The sequence below is a fragment of the Thamnophis sirtalis genome, unplaced genomic scaffold (genome assembly GCF_051295495.1).
Source record: "Thamnophis sirtalis isolate CommonGarterSnake01/CBP01778 unplaced genomic scaffold, rThaSir2_p1.2 scaffold_3, whole genome shotgun sequence".
NCBI classification, from domain to species: domain Eukaryota; kingdom Metazoa; phylum Chordata; class Lepidosauria; order Squamata; family Natricidae; genus Thamnophis; species Thamnophis sirtalis.
The window spans coordinates 165,943,173-165,968,122 of NW_028261383.1; the positions used below are offsets into that span (position 1 = coordinate 165,943,173).

General features: G+C 40.8%; 2 protein-coding genes across 9 annotated transcripts in view; one reads left to right on the forward strand and one right to left on the reverse strand.

Moving 5' to 3' along the window:
- The window catches only part of ARAF (A-Raf proto-oncogene, serine/threonine kinase), a 29,177-nt gene extending 11,204 nt beyond the window's left edge, over positions 1-17,973 (reverse strand). Inside the window, exons 1-9 of one of the 8 annotated variants that reach the window (XM_087710745.1) lie at positions 17,920-17,973; positions 15,165-15,322; positions 9,883-10,114; positions 6,728-6,834; positions 4,418-4,520; positions 3,367-3,521; positions 3,171-3,257; positions 2,731-2,878; positions 896-923 (exon numbers count right to left, since the gene is read on the reverse strand). In XM_087710745.1, coding sequence (XP_087566871.1) covers positions 896-923; positions 2,731-2,878; positions 3,171-3,257; positions 3,367-3,521; positions 4,418-4,520; positions 6,728-6,834; positions 9,883-10,104 — 850 coding nt within the window. In that variant the 5' untranslated portion in view covers positions 10,105-10,114; positions 15,165-15,322; positions 17,920-17,973. Of the gene's footprint in view, positions 1-895; positions 924-2,730; positions 2,879-3,170; positions 3,258-3,366; positions 3,522-4,417; positions 4,521-6,727; positions 6,835-9,882; positions 10,115-14,833; positions 15,119-15,164; positions 15,323-17,501; positions 17,518-17,745; positions 17,894-17,919 lie in introns of those variants that run through there. The other 7 variants (XM_087710744.1, XM_087710750.1, XM_087710746.1 and 4 more) reach the window with 7 other exon arrangements.
- Positions 1-24,950, forward strand: part of LOC148048331 (uncharacterized) — a 433,893-nt gene that overhangs the window by 398,528 nt on the left and 10,415 nt on the right. The window lies entirely within an intron of this gene.

The window sequence follows — 24,950 nt, forward strand, 5'->3', positions numbered from 1 at the left end:
ACAACTATTACAAAAGTTAACTTAAAAAACAAGGAGTATGTAAAGAAAATTCACAGAAAGCATCAATTGGGAAATCAAAATTTGTCCTTCTCATAAGAGAGTTTACGATCATTTCAGGAACTGGAGTGCTATCAGCGTCTGTATTAATGAAAGGGCGTGGTTTCTTCACACACCGCGCAATTGATTTATGAAACTTCATTTCACATAAATTGTCAGCCAGGATTTGTCCAGTATCAGCACATTTGCATATATATGCAATGTAAGGCTACAAAGATTAAAACCAGACTTGATAAAATAGAATGCAATCTCAAACATCAGTGAGGCTAATGTAGGATTTATTTAAGTCCAATTAACAGATTGTCTCACCTGCCCATTAATTTGTCTGTAACTTAGAAAAGTGGGGAAATACTAATGCAACATTAGATTGCATATTACAACATACTTTTGCATCTTCCCATAACTGGAAGCTTGATTTTAAAGTGGCTTTTGAAAAGAATCACATGAATCCTTGCAGACTGCAGAGGAGTGGAAGATACACTGTTCAGATATTACAGGACTCCAAGCCTTAATGGTTCCTGCTAGCTCAGCAAATGCCCAAAGTGATGACCGCTTGCAGTCCAACATGTAGTGAACCACAGGCTTATCATTTGTGGTGATAAAATCGTCTGGATCTCCAACAGCCTTTCTCACCAAAAACAATCTGATCATTTTAGCATTTAGAATCTGTCGCCGTGGTGCATTCGCTGTTGCGTGACAGTGACTGTCAATCATTCTCAGATATCGTTATCCCTGCTCCCTGACACTTGGTCCCTACAATACAGAGCAACAGCCCATACAGAACGCTCATACACTCACAAGGCACCCCATTCAATTACTACTTCGTTGAAAAACTCACCATCTGTGTTGTGGTTCCTGGACATGGCCTGGAAAAGGGAAAGGAAGACTCAGTGCTCCGTAGCTGTCTAAATAGAATTCCCATTTAGTGGATTCTCAACACAGTAAGGTTGCTTGCTTGTACCTTCATATCACTTTTTCTTCAAAGCATTAGGCCTACTTCATACCATGACAGTATACAGATGGGACGATACAATTTCAGAAGCCTCCTCTGTGAATACTTCTCTGCTCAATCCCATCCACAGAGAAAGGGTTAAGGATCTTCTCACATAAAATGTAGAACGTTATGCATTCACCCAATGAATTTGAAATCCTGATTTCCCACATCTAATTTTCTAGATGCAGGAACTATACGGTAAAACATTTCACCAACATAGAATCTACCTACAGGCTGAAAGATAACAACTCATGATGCTTTAAAAAAAATTGAATTCAAGTATCTTATTTTAAAAGAAGACAAATGCAAAATCCAGTGAATTAAACTGATCAGAATAATTTTTTAGATCTACCTTTCAGAGGTTGATGGACCCATAGAAAGGACCCCAAACTACATGTCAGAATAAGAAACCTAGTTTACAGGCCTACTATCTTTTTGAGACCTATGATCTCTTAACTTTCCAGCTATATTTTAAGATATTTTAAAAGGTACCAAATATCCTGATGAGATTAAAGTACAGTAGTGGCCAAAATTGTGGAAACCTTTTGGGAAAAGTGTATTTTTGAGGTTTGATGGCTAATAACACCACTTTTTTGGGGGGGGAGTTTCAAGATAATCATATTCAGCTGCTGGAATGGCTTGGGAATAGCCCAGACCTTAACCCAATTGAAAATCTATGGCGCCGACTAAAGAAACTTGTTAGTCAGAAGCGACCCAGCAGTAAAACTCAGTTAATAGAAGCAATCATTCAATCTTTCACATTATAACAGCTGCAGAACTAAAAGACTTGGTTCACTCCATGGGAAAATGTTGTAAGGCCATAATTCATGCTAAAGGTTACCCAACTAAGTATGAACTGACATGGTGATAATTTTTGTATATCTTGTTCCACTTTTCTTCTTTATAACTGCTATTGTAATAGCAAATCCTTCATAATAGTTTCTGCATTGCATTCTTGATTAAATTATCTTTCCATTGATATATAATCTTATGGTACTACTGCAAAAAAAAAGATTGAGATTGAGATTGAGAAGTTTATTTATATGCCGCCCTTTTCCCTGGGGGGACTCAGGGCGGCTTACAACTCAAAAAGGGAGGGGGGGAAACAAACATTTAACACATAGGACAATACATCATTAAAAAACACAACATTCGTACCATTCGGGTGGGTTACAGTCTTTAGCCCCAGGCCTGACAGGATAGCCAGATTCTGAGGGCTGTGCAGAAGGTCTGGAGGGTGGTGAGGGTACGAATCTCCACGGGGAGATCGTTCCATAGGGTCTGAGCTGCCACCGAGAAGGCTCTCCTCCGCGTGGTTGCCAGTCGACATTGACCGGCAGATGGAACTCGGAGGAGGCCTAGTCTATGGGATCTAATAGGTCGAGTGGAGGTGAAAAGTGGTGTTATCAGCTAGTTTTAGAAAATACACTTTTCCCAAAATGTTTCCACAATTTTGGACACTACTGTATAAATAAGTATGCTGCAAAACTTGCATGTTATCATATCTAGACTAATTTGGATGAATAGATATTAGCTTATTAAGACCAGTCTCTCTGGAGTTCACATTTGCTACAAAGTCCTATGGGTACTAGTGTCTAGGTGACACTTAGTGGGCAAAAATAACACGAGAAAGAAACATTTTAGAGAGGAGCTCATGCTCCAGGTTCAAATGGCCTCACCTCAAGAATGCTGCTGTCCACAGGGATGGTGGTGCTGATCATATGGACATTAGGGGTAGATGTTGAGCGGTGTCGTTGTAGACGACCATCACTGGGAATGTTGGGAAAATTGAAGGCATCTTGACTGAGGGGTGACTGTTTGTTGGAGCTGCAAAGGAAAAGGAGGTTAAGAACTTTCACTTTCCAAATGAAAATTCTTAAGTGTTAAGATTACATATTCTGAAATATGTCGTGAGAGTTCTCCTCAAATGTTATTTTTCTTTCAGCAGAGTATACATTTCTGTCCTCCACAAATGAAATCAAGGAATTATTCCCTTTAAACAAATACCACCAATCTTTTCTTGCACTTCTCAAGCGTGTGTTTTGCACAGGGTCACTCCCTGGTGGAGCGTTCCAGTTCACCTCTCCCAATGCAGCTGTCTAATGAACAAGTGTCTTACCTGACTGCTTGAGGGGTCATGGGTTTGTAGCTAGGCTGGATAAAGGCTGTGGGGATATAGTCTTGACACAATTCATGGCTGTAAACACTACAAGGGAGGAAAATTGTCTTCAATACCAAACCAATGAGACCATTTTTTTAATGAGCTGATCTTCACAGCAGGTGAAAGGGGGGGGGGCAAAGGGAGGGATACTCACGGTTTGTGGGTTGTAGCCAGGTCCACGCATACCGTAGGCACTTTGCTACTGCAGTGTTCATGGAACTTGTAGCCGCATGTTTGACATCGAAAGCCATGGAAAATGAACTTAAGGCAGAAATCACAAAAGGCCAAATTGAAATAGGTCTTGCGGACCTGTACAAAGAGATGGATTAGGAATATCAGAGGCGGAATGGATTGGAGGAGGGAGGTCTGGTTATCTGCCTGATGCTCATTAGTAGACAGTGAGGTTATGTGATGAGATTTGGAAAAAAATATCCAAAGTCGTATCAATTGAGAAACAAATCAGTTCAGACTATCAAGGTCTTTCATGCTCTTGGCTCTGGTATTAGAATCCAGTGATTTTGCTGAACAGCGGAACAGCGCAGGACCTTTGAGTTGCTGTAGTTCAGGGGTCGGCAAACTTAAAACACTCAAAAAGCCATTTGGACCCCTTTCCCACAGAAAAGAAAACACCAGGAGCCACAAAGGTCCTAACCGGAAGCCCCCTGTTTAATTCTGGAGCTAACTGGAACTTCAGTTCCCCCACCATAGAATCTCCTCCTAGCGCGGCGTCCTTTTTCCTCTACCTGTCATAACCGAAAGCCCTATCAATTGTGGAGACGACTGAAAAACCCTCCCCTTGCCATAGAGTCTTCTCCTGGCACACTGTGCTTCTCTCTCTCTTCCCCCTCCCCACCGGAAGCTCCTCTCAAAATTGTGGCGCCGACCGGTGATGGAGCCGCAGCAGAGGGAGGAAAGAGCCACATGCGTCTCCAGAGCCGCAGTTTGCTGACCCCTGCTATAGTTGATCTCGGGGACAGAGGAAGTTAAAGCATATTTATAAGATGGGAAACCTCCAGCCATGTTGCTGGCCTCCCATGTTCATCACTCCTGGCCAGCCAATAAGACACAATCATCAGTGAGGGAGATTTTGGTCCAAGAATATCTGCAGGGCTGCAGATCCCTCATTCATTTTACACATTATCCTGGACCAGAACCATAACACCCAAGTATAGTAGTATGATTTTGCGGAGTTTTGCAGGACTCACAAAATTGTGCATAGTAAGAGGTACATTCTCCAGAACTTCTACAAAGAGCTCAGCGCCTTCCAGGTTGACCAAGTCTGTCTCCCAATCTGTGATGGTTTTTCGCCTGCATAGGAGAAAATAAAAAACAAGATACTAAGTACCTGTTCTGACCTAGGCTTCCCAAGAGCATGAAGCAAACTCCTTGTCCCAACAAAAAACCCTTTTATTAATCTACTGTGAATTCTGCTCATTTACATCCAGCAAAGTCTTTCAAGGGAGGATTTATAGTCACAGAGCTTATCTGGCTTGGAGAGCTGACAAGCTAATATCTGTAAAACCTGGCAAGGAGTCTCGGAGAGTCACGAGCCAATTAAGCGAACTAATTGTCTCCTGCAAACTCTACTCCCCTTTCGCTCTTTTATTTCTTCTGGGAGGGGCCATTCATCGTCCACCTGTGGCCTTACTACCAAGTCGACCCCTGTTCTTTAGACGTTCCCTTTGTCTGGCAATTCTGTGCATGCGCACAGTGAGAACAGGCTCCAGCTGTTTGTCTGCCTTACTGATGTCTGACTTGGAAGGCAGCTGATAACTGGCATACGGCTCTGGTCCCCCCTCTGCCCTCATCAGAGCCTTCCCCAGACTCCAGGACTGTCCCATGTTCCTCCCCAACATCCTCACTGTCCGAATCTGGTGCCAGCTTTGCTGGCTGCTGGCAGGCCACAACAGTACTATCTAACTTGGTGACCCCCAAGCCTACCAATCTAACATTCCTTCCAATTCAACTCTGAAATCAGAGTTCATTCTCACTCCTCGGGGGCAAAATTACCCATTTTAGAAAGACCAATTTAAAATGTGTTCACATGTAGGCGAGTTCCATGTAGGTCCCTAGTATTCAGGGTGCAGATTTGGGGAACCAAAATATGAAATCCTCTCCTTTGCCTGAAATATTACCTTACCACAGCAAAACTGTTAATGGCTAAACAATCTTCAACAGGCAGTGAGGAAACAAGGATCTTTTTTCAACAACACTATAGCCCTTTGTGTACATTTGTGCCCTCTACTTATTCTCCACTGTATCTGCTTTTTTTTTCCATATTGTGTTTGGGAAAAGGAGGAATCAGCTCTGATCTCACTATGGAATGTTAATGTTGACAAATATTACAACAGCTCAGGAAACAAAATTACCGTATATACTCGAGTATAGGCCGGCCCGAATATAAGCCGAGGCACCTAATTTTACCACAAAAACCTGGAAAAGTTATTGACTCGAGTATAAGCCTAGGGTGGGAAATGCAGCAGCTACCGGTAAATTTCAAAAATAAAAATAGATACCAATAATGTTTTTGAATATTTATTTCAAAGAAAAACAGTAAACTAGCTCTGGGACATCGTTATGTGGCTGCTTGCCATAACAAGGAGGAGGTGGGACATCGTTGCAGAGCGGCAGGAGGGGGATGAAGGGGAATCGTAAGACAGCCCTGCATTACATTAGAACGTGAGGAGGGGGGATGGTGCGGTGCGCGCTGCACGGCAAACTGACACAGAGGGAGGGGAAACTCACAGGGGCGCCGGGCCATTCACGAGCGTCACCCAGCGGCATGGCCCCGCCCCTTTTTCTCCTCCATTTCGGGCAAATTTTTCACTGATTCGAGTATAAGCCGAGGCGGCTTTTTTCAGCCCAAAAAGTGGGCTGAAAAACTCGGCTTATACTTGAGTATATACGGTAAATGTCGGCACACGAATGCTGAGAGGGAAGGGGGAATTGTCAAATTAGAATTGTTAAATTAAAATCTCACAAATGTCTGGAGAGCAAGTGTGTCTTTGGTTGAAGTAGAAGTTCTCCTAAATGAAAGAAAGTGGGCTGTGAGGAAAACAACCCTTCTTTACTCTAAAAATTGGGACCAAATTCCCGATTTATCAGTCTGAGCCTCAGAAATGACCAACCTTCATACTTCAGTGATTGGACTGTTCTCTTCCTTTCTCTTTACAACTAAACACCAGAGCCTCGTGGCCTAATTGATGAAAGCTGGAGATGGAGTTGCTACCAGTGGGCAGACATTTGGTCCAGTGAGTAATTCCTTGTGAAGGCATGTAAACTTTGGAGTGTAATGTTTATTTGGAGTTTGGAGCTTGTTTGGAATTTGTTTCTAGATATTTATTTATGCTACTTACGAGGAATGCTCGCAAAAACCACAGAGAATGAAACAAACTGAAGATGATCTACCCATTTTTAAGAGTGGCAGGAGACAGTTTTTGGTCTATACACAACTCACTGCACTCATGTTTCCTCCAATTTCTTCTCATATCGGTCTCCTCATTGGGGTTACTTACCCATTACCCCTTTTTCTGTAAACAACACAGCAGTCCTGGTTAAGTCCACGTACTTTCAGGGCCTTGTCTAGGGAGTCATATACAGTCATACCTGGCCGGATAGTGACCTAGAAGGAAACAGCACAGTAGTCATGTGATCAAGGTAGTGTGTAGGGTCATTTTTAAAATAAATAAATAATAGCCTTTATTGTCATTGTACATCATGTACACAGCAAAATTGGTTTAGCTTCTCTTGGTGCAATCCATAACAAAAGTACAAGACAACATGAATAATATAGAGGATAATCCTTATACAAGTAATTGGGGAAAAAACAAGTCATACGTTTCTGTTGTGGCTTGGCAGGAGCTGTTGGAGCTGCCACCAAACTCCGACAGCGAGGGGTCTTATGAGTCGGCTCTGGAGGATGCGGAGGACCCTGGACAGGGTTTCAACTCCAAGCAGGGCACAGAGAGACTATTTGGTCACCAGGTGGCGCCTGAGCCTTGGATCAGCGGGGAGGAGACAAGAGTGAGTGATCCAGAAAACACCTGTGAGTTGTTCCAGGATGCACGCCATCGAAGGGCTACTCGGCGTCAAGAACAACTGCGTAATTACACTCAGCTGATGCTCATTAAGATCCTCTCCTGATTATAAAAGAGACTGCTTGTGCCACGCCCTTCTGCAGAAGTCAACGTTAAGGACTAACAAGAAACAAACTTGGCAGGCTGGATTGCTGCCAGAGTTTGTTTGCATTGCTGCCAAGTTTTGTAGGACTTGATGCCAGAGTGCTTATCTCATGGTTTATGTGGCTTGCAGCCAACGAGAGTCTGGACTGATTAAAAAACATTCTCATTTACGTTGGTTTCGGCTTTCGTTCCTGGACGGAGAAGGGGGGGTCAGAACACGTTTCCATATGTACATGGAGTGATTGTGATTGTGTTTAGGAGTCTGACAGCCCATGGGTAGAAGTTGTTTTTAAACCTGTTTGTCCGGCTGCCTATACTTCGGTGTCTTCTGCCCGATGGTAAAAGTGAAAAGAGACACTGGCCAGGGTGTGAATCATCTCTAAGTATCTTCCTTACTCTGCTGAAACAGTGAGACTTGGTGATGCCAAATTGATCCTTCAATTCCTATTTCCCACTGAGGTTCTATCTGGTTTTAAATTCTACCTCCTGTTCCCTGATCCCTACAATATAGATCTCAGCCAAGAGATCATCTGAACAAAAATAGAAACCACAATCCTAACTAATGCTGCTAAAATGAAATCCATTGTAGTTCACTGAAGCCGGAGAGAATCCTGGCACATAATGACTAATACATTGATCAGGGAAACAGTTGCAAAGGATCCTACAGGAAGTGGATGATCTTTCTGTTAGGATTCAGAGCTGAATAAGATGGAAACTACTGTACATTGATTGCTATGGTAGATAACCACAGTAAAGACTAAATTGTGGCCTTCCTCATCTTATTGGGCCCCTTGGCAGTATTCACTGCCACTAATCATGGTGTATTCTTGGACTGCCTTCTTGGCATGGTTTGGAAGTGGAAGGTACAGTTTTATAGTAGTTCCATATAATCCTAAGCAGAGAGTTCCACACAGTAATTAAAGAGGGAGGAGTCACTACACAAGGCCCATCTATCTGCCCCATGTTATTTAACATCTCTATCGGAAGTTACCCATCATTTTGGGAGGTTGGGCTAAGATCAAGTGATTGGACCAAAGTCACCCAGCCAGCTTTCATGCCTAAGGGGAGGACTAGAACTTATGGCCTCGTAAGAGCCGAGGTGGCGCAGTGGTTAAATGCAGCACTGCAGGCTACTTCAGCTGACTGCAGTTCTGCAGTTCAGCGGTTCAAATCTCATCGGCTCAGGGTTGACTCAGTCTTCCATCCTTCCGAGGTGGATAAAATGAGGACCCGGATTGTTGTTGGGGGCAATATGCTGACTCTGTAAACCACTTAGAGAGGGCTGAAAGCTCTATGAAGCGGTATATAAGTCTATTGCTATTGCCTCCCAGTTTCTAGCTGGACACCTTAGCCACTATGGATTCTGATTAAAGTTGAATGAGGAGGAAATTGGTAGGCTTGGAGGGTAGGAGTGTGTGTGGATGTTACTCTTACTGAGTTTTTTTTTTCTGGGAAGGGTGTGGATGAAGCAGAAATTGAATCCTAACAGGATGGAGGCACTGTTTGTTTACAGCTACTCTGGCTTAATCATGGCTCATGTTGAGCTTTGTTGCATTTTCCTCGAAGGAGGTCTATGACACGATTGTCCTCCAGCACTGATGGGTTCTGCCTAATGAGCAGGTGGAGGTTGTGGCCAGGGGAGCGTCTGCTCGGGTTCAGATGCTTAATCAACAATGTAAAATGAAATTTCAAAGGCAAACTCCACAGCTTGAAGTTTTAGCATATTTTTTATTCTCTTAAGGTACTAATTTTGGTCCAGGTTTAATTGTGATGGGATTGAGAACTCCCTGCTTTGACTGGATAGTTGGATTCAGCCTCAGTTCTCTTTCAGTACAGATAAAAATGTAGTCATCGTTCAGTTGAGTCTTTGGCTCACATTTATTAGAATTACTCAAGAGCTTATTTTTCTAAATTTTAAACTGATGACAGATTACAAAAATAAATTGCTGTTGTTTTAGAACTATCATAAAAATTAAACAAACTGATTATTTTTAAAAAAACAGAACAAAGCAACTGATTCATTATAAAGGAAACCAGCAAGATTTACTTTCAACTCTAACTTGCAAGCAATAGGATCTACATATATTTATTACCACATATGTCCTCCTTTGTCTTTTTCACTCTTCCTCTTTTGAGATTTTCCTTCTCTCCCTTTCTGTCTGCTATTCTCTCATTCTCTACCTCCATACTTTTTTTCCTTTCCTTCAAAAAGGTAAACAAACATAAAGATTTTACTGGGCTAAATCACAGCCCACTTTTGATGGGGGTGGGGCACAACTCATCATTTTCATGCAGACATAGAGAACCTGAGATGCCAATTGTTGTTGGACTCCATCATTCCCAGCCAGCCAGGCCAGATGGAAGTTGTAGTCCAAAGCACCCGGAAAGTGAGAGGAAGTGTATCCCTCTCTTATAGGATACCAAGCATTTTAATCAACAGGAAGCTCCAGACCCTTTGCTCTTCAGAGCTCTCTAAATGGCCAACTCACCACTGTTCGCTGTTGGTTGGGAAGAGCCACCTTAATAGTGCTCCGATTCTCAGCCATGGGCCTCCTTTCTAACCTTCTCCTGCAAGAAGCAATCACCGTTGTCACGCTAGTCAAGAAAGGTGAGATGTCCTCACTGCTACCCCCATTTGAAGGGTCTCGATCTGGAGAAGGTGAGGAGAAGCCATTGGAGAGCGAGTCAGCGGAGTGTAGGTTGCGCCTCATGTGGGTGATTCTGAGGGAAGAAAAAAGGACAACAGACCCAAATGGGTATTGGAGACGCACTTTCATCTGTGTGCATGTCCTACAATACTATTACTAGAACAGTGTTTCTCAACCTTGGCAACTTGAAGACGTCTGGACTTCAACTCCCAGAATTCCCCAGCCAGCGAATGCTGGCTGGGGAATTCTGGGAGTTGAAGTCCAGACATCTTCAAGTTGCCAAGGTTGAGAAACACTGTACTAGAACATGTCCAATCTCTGGCTGGCAATAATTTGTTTGTGCCTTCTTGATTGAAAGAGGCAAGTGAAATGGAACTTGTTTTAACTCAATCCCAGTTTCACATACACACACACACTCACATATGGGATAACTGAACTGCATCTGGAGCAAAACCACAACTAAACTGTCCAACAGGAAATTTGACTGAAGTATTATTACACATTCCTCCCATTCCTGTGGGGAGATCCTAATGACCAGAGAAAGAGAGGAGGCAGTGCATATCTCGTGCTCTAACTCAACCTCTTCACCAAGGTTCCTGCCTTGTTACTTCTGGTCAGCTAAGAGACAAATCAGGAAGCATTTCAAACTTTTACTGGATAGAGGGAGCTTCAATGGGAATTATTGTTGTGTAGTCAGGTGTTAATAATTCCGAATAGACTAAGGCATTCTGCTTGTTCTTTCCAGATAAAGTTAGAGACTAAGTTTTTCTAAAAACTCAAAGAGCCTTGTATAAATCAGTGTAGATATTGAGCTGGATGAATCAATAATCGGAATCAATGTAATGCAGCTGTTGATGCCCTTATGCTCCCTAATTGACATATTCAATGAATATTCATAACATCATAAGGTAAAGGTTCCCCTCACACATATGTGCTAGTCGTTCCTGACTCAGGGGGCGATGCTCATCTCCGTTTCAAAGCCGAAGAGCCAACGCTGTCCGAAGATGTCTGCATGGTCATGTGGCCAGCATGACTAAACACCGAAGGCTCTGTTACCTTCCCACCAAAGGTGGTCCCTATTTTTCTACTTGCATTTTTACATGCTTTCGAACTGCTAGGTTGGCAGAAGCTGGGACAAGTAATGGGAGCTCACTCCATTACACGGCACTAGGGATTCGAACCGCCGAACTGCCAACATTTCTAATCAACAAGCTCAACATCTTAGCCTCTGAGCCACCACATCCCTTCATCACATCATACTGAGTTTTACATTACTATTATGAGGATACACTTAAAAAATTAGGTACTGCTGCCCCCAATATTATGAATGTAGATGTACCACTCAGTGGTATCAGCTAAAGGATCTCTTCTGGCCTGCTCTGCACAGACACTTATGGTTTATTGGTATTAAGATGTAGTGCAAGGGTCTCCAATAGTTTTTGGGCCGGTGAGGACATTTGGAATTTATTTTAAATTTATTAGAATGTTTAAAAACTATTAAAAATAAAGAATCAAAGGAACAAAAGGAAAAAAAATAGAATTATGACTTCTGTCCTTTCTACCAAGTTGTTACCATCTTACTCTTTCACCTCCCTCTTTTCTATGTCACCCCCTCCCTTTATAGTCCCCAAATCCAGGTCTGTGAGGCCATTTGGAAAGTTGAAAGTATGCTAGAATCATTCTTATAAATTAAGTATGGCAGAAATATTGATGGTAGCCAAGGAATACAGTATATCAGCAGGAATGTTTGCCCCCAGACACCATGCAAGGGACCAAGAGGTTGTAGAATGTACTTGATGTCTTGACCCACAGCAATAAAAATAGTCCCCTGCTTATGACTGGTCACTTAGTGACCATTCAAAGTTATGAAGGACCTCCTCTAAAGGTACTTAAGACCCAGTTCCAAAGTCCACCACGACTGTATATTGGCCACTCAGCAACCGGCCCGCATTTATAGCAGTTTACGGCATTCTGCAGTCATATGACCATGTTTTTGCCAACAACTGTTATTTATGTCCAGTTTTCGGCAAAAACAACTCAAAGCGAACAATCGGTTTGCTTTATGGCTGTGGGAGTCACTTAAAAGCTGCAATATTCACTTAACAACGGCTACAAAGGTGGTCACAAAATTGAATGGGTGACACGCTTTATGACTGTCATGACTAATGACCATAATGGGAAGATTCCATTACAGTCACAAGTCAAAAAAGCTACCTGTATAGACAGAACATCCGCAGCTGAGGTAGAACCAGAGACAATCTGGGTCAGGGGTGTCAAACGCACGGCCCGTGGGCCAGATGCATCACGTGCTGGCCCTGTCCCCGCCCAGTTTAGCGAAGGGGGGAGAAAGTCCCAATACGTCACGTGAGGCTGCTGTGAGTTTGACACCCCTGTTCTAGGTCAATCAGTTCATCTCTGCTATTGCTAATTTCTCATCCCCAAGAAAGAAGGGCAAGAAGCTTCACAAAAAAACCTAGGACTAGTCTATAAGTATTGAAATATTGCAACACTTTAAAATGACAGATGTCAAATAAGTCAAATCCTCTTGCATAAAGAGACTGCATGTTATACAAACTGGTCTACTAAACTACTACTTCACTAACAAAATATTGATCTACTTTTGCATGACAACCAATCCTTTAATTCATAAGTTCCTTTCTTTTACCCTGCAGACCAGACCCATGGGCCAGATGTGTCACGAGCTGGCCACACCCACACCTGGTTTAACGAAAGGGGGGGAATTCCTGATATGTCACATGACACCGCCGTGACGACATTGAGTTTGACACCCCTGCTTGGATTACATCTCTTATCCATCTCTAACCACGCCAGCTAAGGCTGAAAGGAACTGGAGTTGCGGGAAGATGTCATACAGCACATTAGGAAGCCTATTTGTCAAGATCGATTTCTGATTTGCCTGATTAAATGGGAGAATAAGGCTCTGAGGTCACATTAACAATCATGTGATAACTGATAGTGTTTAATTAAGTGATATTGTCTTCCTCTACTATTAATCTTCTCAGCGTTCCTATCACCCATCTCCTCCCACTTATGACTGCATGGCTGTAACTTTGTTGCTTGTATCCTTATGATTTATATTGTTTCCTAATATGATTTGATTGCTTATTTGGACCCTATGACTATCCTTAAGTGTGGTACCTTATGATTCTTCACAAATGTATCATTTCTTTTATGTACACATAGAACATATGCACCAAGCAAATTCCTTGTGTGTCCAATCACACTTGGCCAATAAAGAATTCTATTCTATTCTCCGGGAGAAAATCTTGTGGGTGGTCACACAGATGCTTGAAATGATAGATAGATAGATAGATAGATAGATAGATAGATAGATAGATAGATAGATAGATAGATAGATAGATAGATAGATAGATAGATAGATAGATAGATATAGATAGATAGATAGATAGATTTAGATAGATAGATAGATAGATAGATGATAGATAGATAGATAGATAGATAGATAGATAGATAGATATAGATAGATAGATAGATAGATTTAGATAGATAGATAGATAGATAGATAGATAGATGATAGATAGATAGATAGATAGATATAGATAGATAGATAGATAGATTTAGATAGATAGATAGATAGATAGATAGATGATAGATAGATGATAGATAGATAGATAGATGATAGATGATAGATAGATAGATAGATAGATAGATAGATAGATATAGATAGATAGATAGATAGATTTAGATAGATAGATTTAGATAGATAGATAGATAGATAGATAGATGATAGATAGATAGATAGATGATAGATAGATAGATAGATAGATAGATAGATAGATATAGATAGATAGATAGATTTAGATAGATAGATAGATAGATGATAGATAGATAGATAGATAGATAGATATAGATAGATAGATAGATTTAGATAGATAGATAGATAGATAGATGATAGATAGATAGATAGATAGATAGATAGATAGATAGATAGATAGATGATAGATGATAGATAGATAGATAGATAGATAGATAGATAGATAGATAGATAGATAGATAGATAGATAGATCAATAAGGAGACAGCAACATAGTCAGATTGTAAGCAGCTTTGGTAAATATACGTATATACCCTGCTACAACCACCATTCAAATTCCAAGTAGTAATTGCTCTTCAGCACTGAGAACTTCAAATTTCAACTGCAGTAGACACTCTATATTTCTGTGTATGAAATGTATGATGCGTGTGCATACATGTATTGCTCTTTATATACTTTTACTGTATTTATATATAGCTCACTTGCTTTCAGTCAAACTAGTCCATAGGGAGCAGCATACAGAAATACATTAGGGCTAATTTCATCTCAGGTCACCAAATGAGACCCTCATGGGTAAATGCAAGATCCCTGCTATTCTTCATGCAAGAGTTTTCTGTCAGCAATTAATTTGTATGAGCTCTAGGGACTTGCTCCTGGTTAAAGCCTAGCCCTCGGTAGCTGCTTTCACTAGAGGAACATTTTCTGCTGTTAAATTGTTCTCTAATAACGTGGGAGGCATATCCATAAGAAGAACAAATAAGCAGTTTTGTCACTCAAGTCCATGTTAATCATAGGTATTATAAGCAGCAAACTGCTACCTCAAAATAGAAAACCAAGACAGGCGTGTGAATGGAAAGGGTAATTACAAGACTCACCCAAATTGAGAAGAAACTGTCTATAGGATAAATGTCCCTTTAGTAGCTCTTCTCCAATCTGTTTGTAATCAATCATCACCATCCCTTTTTTTTTGTATTAAAACTAATTAAGAACAACTTACAATCAAGATTGGGATACAAAATCTATCCTCAATGCAAAATAAAGCAAAGATCCTCAGCATATCCATCAAAAGGAAACAATTCTGCAACCGGATAACTTGCAGTCATCAACACTCACATTCCCTGTGAGTATCCCCAAAGTGAAGAGATGTTGGAAACCCATCCAGAAAGTTACAGATTTTTCACCCTAATTTAAAAGCAATTGGGGCGCGGGGGTTCAGCAGACCTCCTTTGCGTGGTCTTGAGTTCCAGAGGAAAAACAGCCCTGGCGGATTTCAGATCTACCCCGATATTTCATATCTGACAGCAGAGAGGAGCAAAGTTGCACTGCACCTGTCAATCAAGCCAAGTCTCTGCTTAAGACACAGCTGCGTCTGGAGTGGAGGCAGATCTTTGTACCGATATTTTGTTTTTCCTTATGAAAAGGAAACGAGAGCTGGAGTGAAGGTAAGTTCGTTCACAAAGATCTCTTCATTGTTGAAGTGCAGGTACTGCAAACAGAATAGCAGCCTAAGTTAAACTCATTTGCTGATTAACCACTGGTTTTTTATTTTACCTTCTCAATCCTTCTAAGTAGATACACTATATTGCCAAAAGTATTCGCTCACAACTGAATCTGATTATGTGGATGGATGAGCGAATACTTTTGGCAATATAGTGTATCTGTATGGATCCATGACCCGTCAAATGCGCGCTCGACAACAGCGCACCGAGAAAACCACGGCGAGAAAACGAGTTCGAAATCGCGCCGACAAAAGCACGATTACGGTTAAGGTAAGGGTTAGGGTTCTTACGTTGTTTTTGCACTGTTTGTTGATGGCACGCTTTTGTCGGCGCGCATTTGTCGGCACCCTTCTGTGGGCGCGATTTCGACCTCGTGGTTTTCTCGCCGCGGTTTTGTCAGGCGTGATTTTGTCGAGCGCGCATTTGTCGGTGAACCGTATGGATCAACAGTATTCTATTAGTATATCTTCTTTTTTCCTCGACCAGACATCAAGTAAATATCCACTCGTTTGAGGGCAACAAGGAGTCTCAAGCAACCAAATCCTTTGATGTCACTCACTCTAAACACAGTCCAGTTGGAAGAAGCCATTTTCATTTGCCTTCCACGGATGCCATTTGTATTTTTACCTTGCAGAATCTTGGACCTATTACATTTTATTTCTCAAATTAGGGGTTTCTTTCTCAGCATTTTTAACGTGAGAAATAAATTCCGATTTCCCATGCTGCTAAGATGCAACACAACCGTCTCCCATGAAAGCCCAATTCCAGCAAACTAATCATGCGTAGTGAAATGCCCTCAAGCACATGGCCTCACTGCGAGTAAACTGGCCTAGCAAAACTATTGTGTTTCGGATAGCCATTAAAAACCTGGTTATTCAAAAGCATTCGAGAAATAGATTCAGGATGAGAAGCCTTCTCCTGCTATGGGACTGGAAGTTACTGACTGCTCCTTAAGTGTTGCTGTTCTGTTTTGCTATTTGTTGGCTGTTATTTCTATTCAAATGTTCGGATTGACATTTAAGGCACTTAGAACCTTTGTTTGGATTAAAAAGGTAAAGGTTCCCCTTGCACATATGTGCTAGTCGTTCCCAACTCTAGGGGACGATGCTCATCTCTGTTTAGAAGCTGAAGAGCCAGCGCTGTCCCAAGACGTCTCCGTGGTCATGTGGCCGTCATGACTAAACACCAAAGGTGCACGGAGTGCTGTTACTTTCCCACCAAAGGTGGTCCCTATTTTTCTACTTGCATTTTTTACATGCTTTCGAACTGCTAGCTTGGCAGAAGCTGGGACAAGTATCGGGAGCTCACTCCATTACGCGGTGCTAGGGATTCGAACTGCCGACCTTTCTGACCGACAAGCTCAGCGTCCTAGCCACTGAGCCATTGCATCCCTATTTGTTTGGATTAGAGTACTATTTAAGCTGTAGTTGAAAAATAAATAACAGGGCCCCACCGAAAGACAGAAGCATCATTAGGACTTCTCATCAAAACACCTGTAATCAAATGACATACTGCATGGGATGATGGGTTTTGTTTTCTTTTGTTTTCCCCGCTGCCTTTTTTTTTCTATTGTTATGTGATTATGTTGTCTATGTAATAAAAATAAAATAATTTTCTATTAAAAAACAAACAAACAGGACTTCTCATCAAATTATCTTGGGGCCACATTCAACCAAAGATAAGTGCCTTTCCCTCTTAGCAGGTACAAGGGAGTGTCCTAACCACTTTCTCCACTAAGGGGAAATACTTCAAATTAGCACTTCTTTTGAGGGGCAGGAGCAGGGAGATATACCTCTGGGGCATCTTTTTTCATTTTATTTTTAAATCTAAGGCATCTCCATCCTGCAGAAGACTTCCCGGGGCTCTCTTGGTTCCACAGCCGAGGCTCAGGCTTACTTTTAGGGAAAGGAATCCACGACAAGGTGGGCGGGGAAGATTTGCGGAAGAGGAAAAAAAAAAAATCCACCGACCTGTAAATGGAACCAGAGCCGCAGGCCAAATCCAGGCCGGTTCGGCAGCATTCCCGAGGCACAGTAGGCTAGTTACCAGCGGGTCGTTTGGACTCTGGCTCTAACTGCTGGCCCACCACCCCGCCACACCTTTCCCCAGCGCGGCTTTGCCCGAACCTGTGCCCGAACCCAGGAAGCCGCCCTCCCCCGCGTTCACCTGCTCAAGCCCGAGAAGCTCCTTTGGCTAACGGGGAAAGGGCCTCCGGGGCATTTACAGCAGATCCACCCGTCCACAAAAGCGATCCCTTAAGGCGAGGAGTGGGCGGGGGGGTCCATCGGAAGCGCTCGGAGAGGGACCGGCGGGGCGAACTGAAGCACCTCCAGTTCGTATCAGGGCTCCTACTACACGGGAAGATACCATAACCGGGATGGGGGGGGGAGAAGAGGGGAAGGCGACTTACCTCCGTCCAGAACGGCACGGGGGAAACCATTGTACATGACCGAAGAGGCACGCTCCAGCCGTTCACCCGCCCACTGGTCTACCACCGAGGGGTGGAGCCGAACCAGGCGAGCGGAATGAAAGAAAATGTAAAAGACGGATCAAAAAAAAAACCACACACAAAACCCCTTCCTACCTGTCAGAGACAAAAATCCACCATCTTGTATGAACGCTCCGAAGGGGCGTGGCCAACGAAACGACGTCATCATGGAGGGAAGGAATCTCCCCGCTCAAGAAAAGGAGTTTTAACTCCTTCTGTGCCGTTGGCTGGAAGGTGTCGCGGAGAAGGCGCGCTAGGCTGGAGACAGAAGACCGAAGGACACGGGGCATTCTAAGACGAAAACCAGAACTGGTTGCGCAGCCCCCGGTTTCTTAGAAGTTTTGAGTAAAATAACGTTAAATATAATAAATTCTGTGTTTCTAAATCAAAGGTTACACTGTACGCACGCTCACACCAGACTTTCCAATATGAAACTCCTCAGCATTACAGCAGCACTTTATTTATTTATTTATTTATTTATTTATTTATTTATTTATTTATTTATTTATTTATTTATTTATTTCGTCAAGCATGTATTGGATGACATATATAAACATAAACATAAACATAAACAAACAAACAAACAAAAACATAAACATACATACATACATACATCATACATACATACATACATACATACATTTTATATATATATATATATATATATATATATATATATATATATATATATATATATATATATATATATATATATATATATATATATATATATATATATATATATATATATATATATATATATATATATATATATATATATATATATAATCAACACAAATGCAACACAAATGTAATAAAGGCAACAGTAAAAATAATGGCTTTCTGTCTGGATGGTCTCTTGAGATGAGCCAATAGACAAAGAAAGGAAGCAGTATGCTTCCTCTTACATTTGGGCATACCAGGGGTTGTGACATAATATATACATATACATATACATATACATATACATATACATATACATATACATATACATATACATATACATATACATATACATATACATATACATATACATATACATATACATATACATATACATATACATATACATATACATATACATATACATATACATATACATCATATACATATACATACACATATACTTATACAAACACTTCATTTGTTACACATTTGTTGCAAAAATTGCTCAAAGCCGGATGGAATCTCTTAACTAAGACTCGCAGATCTGGGCTACACAACTCCAGACAATTACTAGATGGATTGTAATAGGATTCACATTTTCTTACTTCTGTGCTTTGAGAAGTTGCAGGTAGTTCTAAAAAGCAGTCCCCATCTGGTTGAGTGAATAAAATCGCCTGGCTTCTTTGCTCAAATCTCTTGCAAGGTGGCAAACTAAATATTAAAGGGAGGAATTCTATTACAGTCTTTTTTTTAATTCCTGACATATCAGCAAAGTTATACCTTATCGTTCTTTTTTTTGCATTTATTTTTATTTTAATTAAACAAACACAAAAAAGAATCATCTTACATTACATCTTGAAGAAAGTGTGTCAACTGGCTACAAATAACTTTCGTGGATCTCTTCCACAGTCATTGCTTATATTCATAACAGATATCAAAAATTCTTTATGAATCTTACTGTCAACATAGCATAATTCTCATTTGACTACAGTTGTTTTAATGTCCATTCGCCTAAAATAATCCATACTTAAAAACACAACCACCTGATGGCATTTCATTAGTTATTATAAAAATCATCCAATAACCTTAAGCCTTTATAACATATTCTAAATAAAGATTAGTTAACAAAGTTTCTAAGCCTTTTTTTTCAAGTCACTATTTACAATTTGTATCCAAGTTCTTTTTGTTATGGTAGTACATATATACATACATTGTGTGTGTGTTTATGTGTGTGTATTAACTATATCCCTTATCATTATCATTCCATTATTTATTGTTATAGTTAATGTTAGTTAACGGAAAATCCTTTACTGTTTATATCCAATTTCTTCTCATCAAGCCAACACATATGTGTACCTTATTGCCATTATCAATTATTTATTTAACATAACAATCTAAAAGTTACTAAATTATTACTTACTAATTATAAAACTTAGTTAACTGTTTGTTATCAACTTTCATATATCCAGTAACATTACACCTTTGTAACACATTCAAAATAAGGATTAATTAACATATTACCTTATAGTTCTTCATTTGTAGCTCAAGATCCAATGCAGACACAGAGTGGGTCTATTTTGATGCCTAAGAAAAGGGTTCCAGTAATTTAAGATGAGACAATTATTTGCCCTATTGACAATGACAGTGTTCACACAACAAATTTAAGTCAATCCAGGCCTAGTAAATTTAATCCCCTAGCAAACTAATCCCAGTTTCATTTGGTTTAGTGCGTTACTAAAGACTGGGTCCCAGTGATATGAGTATACATGCCTGGAGATTTTATCTCAGCAGGGCATAAATACTTGCCATTGACTTTTTTTCCTTCCTAGTTTATTTATTTCTCAAGTTAATATCCTATAATTCTGAGATTGCTATGGTGGTCCCACATCAAAGTGCTACACAGTCATTTGGAAACAGCCAAACCTGACCAGGTGCTGCCACCTGGTTGAGCATACAGACCCAGAAAATTCATTTATGAAGTAAGTTGTGTGAATGTAGCCAGTGACATTAAAGCTGAGGCTTCACATATCTATGCAAAACCAGGCCAAAGCAGCAGTGTTCCAGCAAGTGTTTGTCTCTTAGGATGCTACTGGTGCAGGAGAGTTTTTATTGTTGACTGCTAAAATTAAAAATGTTGTAATGCATTTTGTAAAACATTCTTGTACTCTAGAGTTTGTTAGGATTGGCTATCAATATTGTGAAACAAAAAGATCCGTGTGTGTGTGTGTGTGTCTGTGTGTGTGTGTGTGTGTGTGTGTGTGTATTTACTTGGCTGAGAATAAACAATTCCAGAGTACTTGTTGGCTGCTATACACACATAAACACACACTATTTACTTGGCTGAGAATAAACGATTTCAGAGTACTTGTTGGCTTGCTATTGTACCAAGAAACAAGTGTAAAAACATGCTGTCAACTACTTCATGATAGAATGAGTGGGCCCCATCCATACCCCATTATCTGCCCCTACACACAATACAGGCAGTCCTCAATTTACAATTATTTGTTCAAGGTTACAGGGGCACTAAAAAACGTGACTTATAAAAAAATTTCACACAGTCGTTGTAGCACCTCTATGGTAACGTGCTCAAAATTCAGACCCTTGGCAACTGGTATGTATTTATAATCGTCGCTGTGCCCCAGAGTCATGTGATCACCTTTTGGCTGTTCTGATAAGCAAACTCAATGGGGAAGAAAGATTCACTTAACAACCTTGTTAATAACTTCAGTGATTCACTTAGCTGTGGCAACAAATGTCATGGGGCAAAATTCACTGAATAACTGTCTAGTTTAGCAACAAATTTTGAGCTCAGTTGTAGTTGTAAGTCAAGGACTACCTGTATAACAAAGCAAATGACAAGGGAAATATTTCAGCAACTTAGCCAAGCTTCATTTTTGGGTGTTCCTTTTGTTCAAAAAATTATCCTGTTTTAAAGGGGCTCGTAGAAATATCTTTACCCATGAAACTGGGAGGAAAATACAAGCCACCCGTTTATAGCTATGATATTCCACAAACATATTAAAAACAATCAAAAGTAAAAGCAGAACATGTCCATTCTAAAGAAAACCAGTTTTCCAAAAATGCCACTAGAGAGCCACAGTTTTCTCCAACTTTCCCAATAAAAAGAAATGACATGTAGAGTGGCCCAGAAAGAAGATAAAACGGATTTCCTCTCAAACTTGACTTTTTATAAAAGTTCCAGTGTGATAAAGAAGGTGATTTTAAAAAAAATCTGGCTCTGGTGGCACAAAGCAATGTTTTATCAGATCCAGCTACAGCAAACAATCTTTTGGAGGTGATAGGCATATTAGCAGACCAGCCATGGGTGATCTGAAGGAGGAGCAGGGAGAAGGAGACTATTCACAAAATATATCACGATCAGAAGATGAAACATTCCAGATATTGATTGACTCCAAAGTTGGAGGACTGTATTGGATGTTTCCAGTCCTGATTCATAATATAATTAAGATTCATAATTCTCAATCTTCCAAAGGCTTAGGCGACTCTTTCCTTCTTGGAACTTAAAATCCTTGAACTCAATACTCAAAAAGCTTTTGTTGTCAATGGGGTGTGGTCACTGAAGCTGGAACTCTTGATCTATACCAGTCTCTTCCAGACTGCTGCTGCTTAAACATGTTGTGTCTGCAACTCTCAGCCAGAAGTAGTGTATTCCCAGCCAACCAATCAGATGGGAGTGGATTGAGTGCATTACTAAAACAAGGAACTACAGTATGGGAGTACACAAGGAGACACACATTTGCATAGATACTGGTGTAAAATTCTGAGGAGTGTAGGTGTGTGTGTCTGCACTGTCTCCTGCATAGGCATTGTTGGTGAATAATTCCAAGACCTTTGCCATCCCTTCTTATAGATCTTTACCTTTCAAGTGAACATGGACAACAAAAATGATTAGGGGACTAGAGGCTAAAACATATAAAGAATGGTTACTGGAATTGGGTATGTCTAGTTTAATGAAAAGAAGGACTAGGGGTGACATGATAGCAGTGTTCCAATATCTCAGGGGCTGCCACAAAGAAGAGGGAGTCAGGCTATTCTCCAAAGCACCTGAGGGCAGGACAAGAAGCAATGGGTAGAAACTTATCAAGGAGAGAAACAACCTAGAACTAAGGAGAAATTTCTTGTCAGTTAGAACAATTAATCAGTGGAACAACTTGCCTCCAGAAGTTGTAAATGCTCCAACACCAGAAGTTTTTAAGAAGAGATCGGATAACCATTTGTCTGAAATGGTGTAGGTCTCCTGCCTAAGCAGGGGATTGAACAAGAAGACCTCCAAGGTCCCTTCCAACTCTTTTATTCTATGCTATTCTAACTTGTACAAAAACTGCCTTTTGTACAGCCAGTTTTGCAGCTGAATCAGCATAGACACAACCATCTTGCTCAGCTGTTCCTGAAAAGAGTGGGAACGGTAAGCAAACAGAGCCCATTGTTCAGGAGGGTTGTTCCTCAAAGTAACATTTGAATACCAGAACAATTGGTTTAGAGACTTTTCAGGCTGCACAGTAGGGGTTTTTTTAGACTCACAAAAATATCTCCGAGTGTCTGCTTTTAAGCTTTTGAAATCTGCAATATTTTGATGGCTGTGAAAAAAACAAACAGGGGAGATGAATGACTGAGCAATGAGATTCTAAGCTATTTACCAGGCCTTAAAAGCCAGCTACTGATCTCACATATGGTGAGAATAGTTTGAAAAAAAGGCTGTTCTTTTGACCATCTTGAGGTGCATCTCTAAATGATGTTGCTATATGATTAAATCAGTAATTGACATTATTACACTCTTCATAAACACACATAAGTATAAGTATATAGTAAGCTATTTGCCTCTCTCTATCTAGGCAGTTGTACGCAGAGCAAAATATGAATAATTGTATTTACCTACTGTGAATCGGCCACAGCATCTAATTGCCAGGTTCAATATTATGAAAACATAGTGACTAATTCTGAAGGGGTTTGCACATCAATCAATCAGAATAGACCTGGAAGGGACCTTGGAGGTCTTCAACTCCTTGCTCAAACAGGAGACTACACCATTTCAGACATGTGACTGTCCAGTCTTTTCTTCAAAATCTCCAGTGATGAAGCATCTACAACTTCTGAAGGCAAGCTGTTCCACTGGTTAATTGTTCTCACTGTTAGGAAGTTTCTCTTTAATTCTAGGTTGTTTCTCTCCTTGATTAGTTTCCATCCATTGTTTCTTGTCCTGCCCTCTGGTGCTTTGGAAAATGGCAGTGGCAGAAAGTGGTAAGTGGTAGAAAACGTCCTTGGCCTTTGTAGAGTCAGGATTGATTCTATCCCTGTTCTTCCATCTAATGTCAGGTTACCACATTTTGCTAAATCAGGTTTGTTGACTTGTTCACGGTAGGCTGAGCTCATGTAAAGTACTAACAAATAAACCACACTACAGTCTTGTGCAATATGTGCCTACAACTGAGGATATCCCTGAATCTAGTTGGCTACTGTAATCATCTGGAGGACATTTATAAAGAAATGAAACTTCTTCAGGTCATCACTGGAGATGATATTTGAATTATGGTGGCTCTCCAGGAGATATTTTTTTATTGACAAAAGAACTTCACTTCTCACTGGATGAAAACTTAGATCTTCTGTATAAAAGGGTAAAAAGAAGGAAGAGGATTCAGGGCAGTTCTTTGGATTCTATTTGCAGTTTGCCCTGCTGCATTATATGAGGCTGAAACCCAGCTTTCCTGTCCAGCTTGCTTCCAACACCTCAAATGATGCAATGGCTGACCTCAGTGTCTTTCTTCCTCTTCTATCTTACTGGTTGTGAAGACCACAGAAACATTTCATAATGGCGAGTGCCCAGCTTTTGGGCTGCAAGGGGGAAAGACTCAGTGGTGGGATTCAAATAATTTAACAACCGGTTCTCTGCCCTAATGATTTCTTCCAATAACCAGTTCACCAAACTTCTCAGAAAGTTAACAACCGATTCTCCCGAACTGGTGCGAACTGGCTGAATCCCACCACTGGACAGATGGGGTTAATAGACTTGTGGATTTCCCTTGAACCCTGTTTGCACCTGCATATCCTGAAGTCCTGTTTGACTTGGAAAGAAGCTTTGATGCTGGGGTGGGGGGGAGCAGGGAAGTAAGCAGAGATGGAGACTACTGAGATGGAAAACATTATAATCTTTTCCAGTATGGCTCTCTAAGGACAATTCATTCTCACAGAAATGTGCAGGTTGCCCCAATCCGTGACTTGAATAGGAAAATAGCAGTTAGATTTATATAGTGCTTCACAGTGCTTTACAGCCCCCTCCTGTAAACTCTAGTGGTTTACAGAGTTAGCATATTTCCCCCTCATTTTACCCACCTTGGAAGGATGGAAGGCTGAGTCAACCTTGAGCCTGGTGGGATTTGAACTACCAAATTGCAGACAGCCGGCAGGCTGCAGAAGTAGCTTGCAGTACTCCACTCTAACCACTG